The 9810-nt window shown below is 50.4% G+C and overlaps 1 protein-coding gene across 3 annotated transcripts; it reads left to right on the plus strand.

Moving 5' to 3' along the window:
* The first annotated feature begins 58 nt into the window (after positions 1–58).
* RINL (Ras and Rab interactor like) lies at positions 59–9389 on the plus strand. Of its 3 annotated transcripts, none has more exons than XM_036345966.1 (12): positions 59–403; positions 1550–1638; positions 1827–1986; positions 3790–3892; positions 4845–4917; positions 5003–5067; positions 5344–5490; positions 5574–5960; positions 6363–6674; positions 6935–7066; positions 7218–7381; positions 7464–9389. In XM_036345966.1, the coding sequence occupies exons 2-12, from the start codon at positions 1589–1591 to the stop codon at positions 7518–7520; spliced, it is 1650 nt and encodes a 549-aa protein (XP_036201859.1). In that variant the 5' UTR covers positions 59–403; positions 1550–1588; the 3' UTR covers positions 7521–9389. The 3 variants fall into 3 exon arrangements, 2 of the variants coding, with proteins under 2 accessions (XP_036201859.1, XP_036201860.1); XM_036345967.1 differs by having other exon boundaries at positions 59–277; XR_004973620.1 differs by lacking the exon at positions 59–403 and having other exon boundaries at positions 1531–1638; positions 7464–9185; positions 9297–9384.
* Positions 9390–9810: the final 421 nt, after the last annotated feature.

Below are 9810 nucleotides of genomic sequence, written 5' to 3' on the forward strand. Positions count from 1 at the left end.
TTGGGCCACTTAAGGAAACCAAGACATCTACAGGCTCTTGTGAGAAATAGAGCAAAGGGTGCCAGAGAGGCTCCTACCCCTGACTTCCCATCATCAGGATCCTTCTTCCAAAGCCCTGTTATCTGAGGCCTAAGGCCCCAGAAAGAGGCAAGAAGTCAATTTCAGATCCCCCCCAGCTCCGCCTCTTCCCCCTCCACCCCACCCAGCCAGCTCAGCTTCCTCTCTGTGAGGAAATACTTTCACTTCCTGCTCCTTCAGGCCTCCCCTCGGAGAACAGGTAGGGGCCCCCAGGGACCCAGCAGCTGGCATGGTTATCCCCCTGTGCCACCTTTGGTATTAAGCAGCTCCCCATCCTGCTCTGCCCAGCACCAACCACCTCCTCCTTCCCTCCCATGGGACCCAGGTGAGCACCTACCTCCTTCCCCCACCCCTCTTGCCTGCTCCTCCCTGGACAGGGCACCTGCTCTGGTTCCCCCTTCCTAACACGGTGGGCTTCTGGTCAGCGGGCTGGTTGATTTGTTAAGCTGTTTATTATCCATCTTCTCTACCCGTCCCAAGAAGATGGATGCCCCCTGAGAGCAGGCCTATTCTGTCCCCAGGCCACAGGCACCTAATTCTGGGCCTGTACTCAATATTTGTGGGATGCATGGATGCCTGGATGCATGGACCCAGGTTTCCTACACCTGGGAGTGCTACAGGGGAAATGTTCAAAAATGCCCACTATAGGACTCTGTACTTGGTTAAGAGTTGGGGTCCGATGGACAGATAGAGGGATGTCTATGTGAGAAAGCAAAGATTAAAATAATGGTAGAATCTAGGTAGTGGGCATATGGGAGTTCCCTATAAATTCTTTTCCATTATTTTATTTTATTTTTTTTAAATACACTTTATTGATTTTTTACAGAGAGGAAGGGAGAGAGATAGAGAGTTAGAAACATCGATGAGAGAGAAACATCGATCAGCTGCCTCCTGCACACTCCCTGCTGGGGATGTGCCCGCAACCAAGGTACATGCCCTTGACTGGAATCGAACCTGGGACCCTTCAGTCCGCAGGCCGACGCTCTATCCACTGAGCCAAACCGGTTTCGGCTCCATTATTTTTTTTAATGTTTGAAATTTTTCATAAAAAAAATAATGGGGCAATATTTGAGGGCCCCTCTGTGGTCTGGGAAGGGTGGAGGAGGGGAAATTGTATAACTTTGGTGTCATGGATCCTAACTAGGCACCGGGTCTTGGCTAGGGTTGTTACTCAACTGGTCCACATTCACACGGCTGCACTGGATATTAAAACCTGAAACATTTCCCTACCATTTGGTAAATGTTTGTCATTTTGAGTGCTCTCCCTCTCCCCTACCCCAAGACACACTGACCTTCCTGCTGGCACGCCCAGAGCACACCGCCATCCAGTGGTGGAAGAATTCACACCTGGCACAGCAAGGAGCCGTAGGCCCATTCCAATTGGTCAGGGTCTCTGCCATGTTGGTTGTAAATATTTTGAACATAATCCCTGAACTAGAGCAGCCTTGAGCCTTATCTTCCTCCCTGCCAGAGGCCAGGCCATGGCTTGCTGGCCTCCTACATCCTGAGGATGGCCCAGCCAGAGGACCAAGCCTTGGCATGCCCCACCAATGGGGAGAGGTGAGTACTACTGGGGCTGGGGTCTCCATCTCCTGCCCCTGGATTCAGAAACCCCTTCCATCCAATTGGTGCCCCGCACAGGACCCCTTACCCCATTTCTGATCCCTCACCCCCAGGCTTTCCTTTCCTACCCTTGATCCCAACTGCCCATCTCTGACCCCTGGTCTCCTGGACCCTGCACTTCCCAGACTGGTCCCATCACAGGAGAATGGAGCAGGTGAGACCTGCTTAGGGGTTCTCAGGGCCCTAGAGCCACTTCTTCGACTGCAGAGGACCTGGGGAGTGTGGCAGATCCCAGAGCTGGACGCCCAGGCTGCAGAAGCCCTTTTGGAGCTGTGGCCACCCGGGGTGAGTATTCATAGCTGGAGACCCTTTCTGACCCTCTCATGACACCCTGGATCAGTTAGGACTCTGCTGGTTGTTAGTGACATACACAAACCGGCCAAGCCATAAAGGCTACTTATTGATTCAAATGACTGAAAAACCCAGAATTTCAGGAATGCCTGGATCCTGAGTATCAGACAACTTATACAGTTCTCTTCATCCTAATTCTTTGCTTTGCTTTAAACTGTGGGGAATTCTGAATGTTTTGGGCTGTAAGTAACAAATGCTCATTCTATAGTAGTTTAAACAAATAAGCATTTATATTTCTTTTTAAAAAATATATATTTATTAATTTTAGAGAGGAAGAGAGAGGGAAATCATTGATTGGCTGCCTCCTGGACACCCCACACTGAGGACTGAGCCTGCAACTCGGGCATGTGCCTTGACCTCCTGGTTCATAGGTTGACACTCAACCACTGAGCCATGCCAGCCAGGCTATTTCTTTTTGTTGTTGTTGCTATTTTGTTTTATTAATCTTCACTTGAGGATATTTTTCCATTGATTTTTAGAGAGAGTGAAAGGGAGGGATGGGGGAGAGAGAGAAAGAAACATCTATGTGAGAGAGACACATTGATTGATTGCCTCCCGCACACGCCCCAACCAGGGATCTAACTCACAACCTAAGTATGCGCCCTTGACTTGGAATCGAACCCACGACACTTCGGTGTGTGCACTGATGCTCTAACCAGCCAGGACAGCATTTATCTTTCTAACATAACCAGAAAGGCAACTGCTGGCTCTAGGTCAGCACCTTAAGTGGCATCAAGGGCAGTGTCCGCAGTTCTCTTGGACTTTCCCATAGTTGCCCAGTGGCTGCTCCGGGTCCAAGCACATGTGTGTGTTCCAGGCCAGAAGGGAAGAAAGGAAGCACCAGTTGCATCTGTTTCTTTTATCAGCAAAAGCAATAGCCTTTACATTTGATTGAGAATATATGGATGGGGCCCAGAAGCAATATTTTTTAAAGCTCATCTAGGAATTATACAGCCAGAGACGGGAAGCCACTGACTATTATTCATCTTCTATGGCTGTGCGTATTAATGCCCTGTACAAAGTTGGGGTTCTGCAAGGAATAGGGGATAGATTTGGATAAGACAACTAACGGGTCTATCATAGCTCCCTCCTTGAGGAAGCTCTCTCCTTATGGTGTCTGAGATGGCTGTCCCGAGCGCAGCACCACACCTCAACAGATTAGCAACTCCATTGTAAAAGGCTTCTTGCCCTGGCCAGTGTGACTAAGTTGGTTGGGTGTTGCCAATGCACTGAAAGGCTGCTGGTTTGATTCCAGATCAGGGCACATGCCCAGGTGGCAGGCTTAATCCCCAAGTGTGTGTGTGTGTGTGGGGGGGGGGGGGATTAATGTTACACTCCCACATTAGTTTCTCTCTCTCTCTCCCTCTCCCTTCCTCTCTGTAAAAATCAATAAACTATTTAAAAAAAAAAAAAAAAAAAAAAAAAAGACCTCTTCCCAAAGAGCTTCAGCAAAATTCCTGTGGAAGATTCCCATTGGCTGAGCTTGGGTCACATGCCCATCTCTGAACTACTCACAGTGGTCAGAGAGCACTGTCATCCTATTGGCTAGCTCAGATCATGGACTCACTCTGAGGACTTGTGGGGAGTCAGCCCACGCACACTGACTGAGAAGGAGTGGGGATCATTAGAGGAAACTTGGAGTGTGGAGCCCTAAATAAGGGAAGTAGATGCTAGGCAGGCAAAAGTAACACATCTGCACAAATCCTCTTCATGCTGACCTTTTTCTCCTCCCCACAGAGTTTTCTGGTCATAGGACATGAACCCAGCCAGGTCCTGGTGTTGAGAACAGGACCTTCACCAGGGGAAGTCAACACCTACCAGATCCAGAAGCTTCCTGGAGGTGAGGTGTCTACCCCCAAGTTTGTAGTCAATAGCAAATTTATCATCAAGAATGGCCAACTTTACTTCCAAAATATCTCCCAATTCTTCCCAGTCCTCTCTGCCTTCATCACCCTAGTCTGAGCCATCATCACCTTTTTCTCAGACAATTTCAGTAGCCTCCTCTCTGGTATCCCCGTGCCTACCCTTTCCTTCCTGCAATCCAATCTGGGCACAGCAGCCAAAGTAGTATTTCAGTCAATCAGATGTTACATATTTCTGTTTTAAACTCTTAAAGGATATGCAATATCCTTAGTTAAAAATTTAAACTCATCATGGGTTATAAGGTGTTTCAGTAGCCAACCTGCCCACCTCTCCATCTGCCGCCCTTCATTCACTCTGCTCCAGCCACACTGTACTCTTCTCTGTTCTTTGGGCACGCTAGATGAGTCCTAGCCTCAGGGCCTTTGCATTTGTTTACCCCAAGTTAATGCTCTTCTTTGAATGATTGATTGATTTCCATCCTTCAGCCCTCTGTGGAAATGTAACCTTCCTTGACCGCCAGAGTTAAGAAAGCCCTAGTCATTTTCAATTACTCTATTTTGTTTATAGCACTCAATATAATATACTTCACTTATCTTTATTTTTCTATTCATTTATTTTCTGTCTTCCTCTACTGAAAGGTAAGCCATAGGAAGGCAGTGATTATGTCTGCTTTTTGACAACTGTATCCCCAGTATCTGGGAATGAAAAGGTGTTCAATAAATACTTATATGTCCAATGAATGAATATTTGGTGGCATAAGTGAGATGCAAGCCTAAAGATGCAGGAAAATATGGAGACTCAAAGGAGTAGAAATTCCCCCGTTCTGAAGGTTCTTGGGGGTTCAGGACTTGGGAAGAGAGAGTCGCAGGGAAGAGGAGGCTGCCACCCCTCATGTTTTCTAACTTGTCCCTCCTGGCCCCCTTCCCTAGGTGTGTCTCTGGAATCCTCTCACCTCTGCATGCCAGACCTGCCCCATCTCCTGGCCTTCCTGTCAGCCAGCAGGTACAAGTTACCCATCAAAAGGGCTAAGGGGGATCCTTCCTTAAAACACCTACCCACATTGTAGCTCCTACTTCTCTTTCCTCAGGGATGTTTTGCCCAGAACACTGCTCTTGCCCCCTCCCACTCTAGGGTCTGGAGAACAACACACAGGTGAGGCATGGTTCTCTAAGGGAGGGAGAGACCAACTTTCTGCCTACTTGGTCCCAGAGGATGGCAACTGGCAGACCAACTACTAGGTTTGAGGGAGGGTAAGGAAGGACATCTGAGAGAACGGGAGGCGGGACTCCTGGGCCTGAATAAGGATGAGCCAAGGCCCAAACCACAGCTTTTTCAGTAATAAGGCTGGGAACTAAGTCTCCTGATGCACTGAAGGGACCAGGGTGGCCCCTTGGACATCAGGGACACCTCACTTCTGCTGGCCCTCAGATACTCTGCAGAATGGCAGTGGCCAACTCAACACCTCAGAGAGGATGATCTCTGTGGTGAACAAGCTCTACCTGGAGACCCACAGAGGGCAAGGGATGAGATCTCCCCCAGAGGCAGCTCCAGAGACTACCAAGATAAGTGATCCAGGTTAGCTGGGCAGGGCCCTGGGTCCTTGAGATGAGGAAGCTGCTGCTGCTGCTCCGTGGGACCAACCCTGTTTTCACATTCAGCCCCCAGGAACACCGCCCCTCATCGGGTCTCTTGGGTGGAAGGCCCGCTCAGCCCAGAAGTACACCGTCCTGGGCCAGCTCTGGCCAGCCTGGGGGAGGAGGAGGAGGACTACCAAGAAGAAGGACCTGAGGATGTGCTTACTAGTCATGTCCAGGCTCTCGCCAGGGCCCGGAGCAGCTATGTGGCCAGGCAGTTCCGAGGCCTTCAGGCACGCCTCACATCAGAAGCTGAGGGCCCCTACAGGCCTGGGGACCCCGCCACCGAGCTGCTCCAGGATGTGCGGCACCTCCTTACCGACCTCCAGGATCACTTAGCAACGGACCCCAATGTCAGGGCTATCTTTGGGAGCAGAGGGCCTGGGGTCCCCCAGAAGAACGAGGATCTTGGTAATAGGAGGACTGGGAGGGGATTTTTAGCCACTCCCTGAACCCCCATCGTTCATATATGTACCATCCCTTGGCCCTACATATGTGTTCACACCCCAGTTCTTCCTCTCTCTCCCTGTGCAAACTGCTTCCTTTTCCACTCACATGCCCTTTCTATAGGTAGTACCACCTCTTCTATTCACCACCACTCCATCTCACACAGGTGTGACAGCCATGATTCCCTCTCCCACATGCGTATTCACACCCAGGCTTCCTCTTCCACATGTGTTCATACCCATGTCTACACTTGTGGGTGGCCAGAAGTTAGGGAGGGGTGGCCGTAGGCCTGGGTGGGTGGGTGGAGCGAGCGGGTTGGTGCGGGTCAGGGGTCAGCCGAGCGACGCTTCCCTCTGCCCCTCGCAGGCCCCGCGGTGGAGGCAGCCTTGTGCCGGGCAGTGCTGGCGCCACTGATGCCGGCCCTGTGGACACGACTCCGCACGCTCAGGGCCCCAGAGCTGAGGCGACTGCGGAGGCAACAAATAGCCCTGCGGGCTGGGCCTCCCGGAGCTCAGGGGGCTGGGCCTGAGGGACAGGGCGCCGCCCCCACCCTGCGGAGCCGCATCCACTCACGCCTCCGGCACCTCCACGCTGCCTGTGCCCCACGCCGCAAGGTGGCGTTGCTGCTGGCGATGTGCAGTGACATCTACGAGGGCCTGGCTTCGGGCGAGAAACAAGGTAAAGGAGGAGAGTCTGCATCTACCTGGATGTGGACCGCCCTTGAGAGTTGTAGGAGCCATTTAGGAGGTGCCTGTGTGCAAGTCCAGGGGCGAGGGTGGCATGTTCTATGTGAGGTGTCTATGCAGGCCTGGAGATCAGGTAAGAGGCATTTGCACCCCAAGCAAGTGAGGGGCAGCCAGCGCTCGCTGTCCTGGGGATCGGATGGAAGGGGCCTGCACATCCCCGTCCAGCTCAGAGCCTGCCCTTGGCGTCCCCAGAGCCCCTGGGCGCCGACGCCTTCCTGCCCGCGCTGACTGAGGAGCTTATCTGGAGTCCGGACATCGGGGAGACTCAGCTGGACGTGGAGTTTCTTATGGAGCTCCTGGATCCTGAAGAGCTACTGGGAGAAGGTGAGCCCCCATCCCCAGAAGTCAGGACCCAACAGGGGGGCACCCCAAACAGCCTCACCTGCAACAGGAGGAAAGGCTGGCACACTGCGGGGGCCTTCGGGCCACCAGGAAAGCCGGGAGAGCTGCACCAACCCCTTCTTCTTGCCCCTAGTTGGTTACTACCTGACCACGTGGTTTGGGGCCCTGCACCACATCGCCCACTATCAGCCCGAAGCTGGGCGAGCGCCACAGGAGCTCAGTTCCGAGGCCAGTGCCTCCCTGTGCCAGTGGCATCGCAGGCGAACGCTACAAGGACAGAGCCACTCCAGACCCCAGGTGACCGCTGGGTTGGACTGTGGGTAAAGGGGAGGACTGGCCCAGTTGCCTTTCTGATTCAGGTTCCTGCCTGTCCCCCCAGGCTGATCTGCCCTTTGAGGAACCCGGGGAAATACAGACTGGGCCAAGAGACCAATGAGGAATAGGGATCTCAAACCTTTCTGCTCTTCAAGCAAGATGCAGAGGCACCTGTTGTTTAGGAGCAGCAAGGAAGAGGAGGTCCCAGGAAAAGGGAATGGCTTACCTTGGGGTCTTTGCATTGGCTGTTCCTGCTTCCTGGAATGCCCTTCCCTAATATCCACACTGTTCCTTCCCTCCCTTCCTTCAGATCTTGAGGCAGATTTCACAGTCTCAGTGACGTTCTCTCAGACACAACTGTCTGCAACTATAACTCCTCTCCCTTGACCTCCCTGTGGAAGGCAGAATAAGGCACCCCCCACCTCCTCCAATGTCCTCTTCCTAGTACCCAGAATCTGTGACTCTGTTACTTTACATGGTAAAATGGATGTTATAGATGCCCTTACAGATTTTAAGGTGGGGAAGTTATCCTGGAATCTAGTGGGTCCAATATCATCACAAGGGTCCTTATAAGAGGGAGGCAGGAGGTTCAGAGTCAGAGGAAGAGATGTGATGATGCAAGCAGAGGTTGGAGTAAAGGCCAGGAGCTAAAGAAAGCAGGCACCCTCTAGAAGTTGAAAAAGACAAGGAGTGGATGTTCCCCTGGAACCTCCAGCAGAAATTCACCCTTTGATTTTAGACCCCTAAGATCTGGTTTGGACTTCTGACCTTCAGAACTGCAAGATAATAAATTGGTGTGGATTTTGTTAAGCCACAAAGTTTGTGGTAATTTGTTACAGCATCAGCAGGAAACTAATACACCCTACCCTGATCTGAAATTGAACCTCCTGGTTCATAGGTAGATGCTCAACCACTGGGTTGGGGGCTCAATCCCCAGTAGGGGGCGTGCAGGAGGCAGCCAATCAATGATTCTCTCATCATTGATGTTTTTATCTCTCTCTCCCTCTCCCTTCCTCTCTGAAATCAATTATTTATTTATTTATTTTTAAAGGGCAGGTAAATGGGAGGCTGTCAGATCCTATATGTCCTTGTTAAAAAGTATTCTGGATCTTTTCTAATTTTTGAGCCACCACGATCTGAGTCTTTTTGTCTTGACTTTTGTTTTTTTTACATTTAATATACATTAACATACCAGGAACAAAAGTAACAGTATTAAACCAGTAACACTGATTAGGAAAAAAAAAATATCTTATATTAGACAAGGAAGTACCTGAAGAGGAACAAGTATCTACTATTATCCAGAAGTTCCAATTTTTCTACTGGGCAGTTAATTTCATCTATTCCTATATTTAGACAATATCTAAAATACTCATCTAGATTAGATCTATATATAACTCTACTAGGGGAATTATTAGGGAGTGTTCTTGGAGAGGTTCGTCCAAGAGAGGTCCTTTATAATAGATAAAGCCTGAAAAAATGTACCAAAGCTTATATTGATAATAGAAGACCACTAGTGTGGCCAACAAAATTTCATTATCATAGCTGATAATCAGAATATCATTGTCTAGTAGGTGAGAAAGATTAGCAGGAACCCAAGTTAAATTTTTCATGTCTATTAAGGAGAAAGGTCTGGGGAGACAGATACTGTTTTCATTAGGGTACCATAAGGAGGATAATATATATATATATATATATATATATAGAGAGAGAGAGAGAGAGAGAGAGAGAGAGAGAGAATGCAAATTAGGCCAGGACACCGTAATGGGTCATGACCAAACAGGAGGAGGTTGCACGAGAGAGAGAGAGAGAGAGAGAGAGAGAGAGAGAGAGAGAGAGAGAGAGAGAGAATGCAAATTAGGCCAGGACACCGTAATGGGTCATGACCAAACAGGAGGAGGTTGCACGCACAGGTAAGGCCCGGAGTGGAGACAGAGACAGACCCAGAGTGGCCTGCCCGAGCTGGCGCGGCAGCTCTGGTGCCCGGAGTGGACACAGGCAGGGGGGCAGGGGGGCAGGGGGGCCTGGGGCGGAAGTCAGGCACAGGTCCCAGCTGCCATGTGGTGCCAGTCAGGCATGACTCCCACGGCGGGCCGCGGGGTGCGGCGGGGCACCTCCTCGCGCGATTTCCATCACGCCCTGGGCCTCTAGTAACAATATAAAAAAATCATTTTATATGCATTCAATCAATAACAATTAGATGATATAAGAACAAGGTTGAGCAGCATCAATTTGTGAGCATACAGGCCTTCCTTGTAATGTCTTGGGATGGCTGTCTACCTCCTCCATAGTCGGTGGCTTCTCATCTTTGAGATGAAGGTGAGTGTCAGAGACAGGGGCAAATGTCCATTCATGGTTAGGCACCTGATAAGGTCCCTTTAACACTGTTGGAGAGAGTCTTTAATGAATGTATT

This window comes from Myotis myotis, unplaced genomic scaffold (genome assembly GCF_014108235.1).
Source record: "Myotis myotis isolate mMyoMyo1 unplaced genomic scaffold, mMyoMyo1.p scaffold_m19_p_19, whole genome shotgun sequence".
Lineage (NCBI taxonomy): Eukaryota > Metazoa > Chordata > Mammalia > Chiroptera > Vespertilionidae > Myotis > Myotis myotis.

What these genes read in the sequence shown, in the direction of transcription:
- RINL (XM_036345966.1), top strand. Translation starts at nt 1,589, where the DNA reads ATGGCCCAGCCAGAGGACCAAGCCTTGGCATGCCCCACCAATGGGGAG. An exon ending in GTCTGGAGAACAACACACAG is followed by an intron (nt 5,068 to 5,343) that starts GTGAGGCATGGT and finishes GCTGGCCCTCAG; the next exon opens with ATACTCTGCAGAATGGCAGT. An exon ending in TGAAGAGCTACTGGGAGAAG is followed by an intron (nt 7,067 to 7,217) that starts GTGAGCCCCCAT and finishes TCTTGCCCCTAG; the next exon opens with TTGGTTACTACCTGACCACG.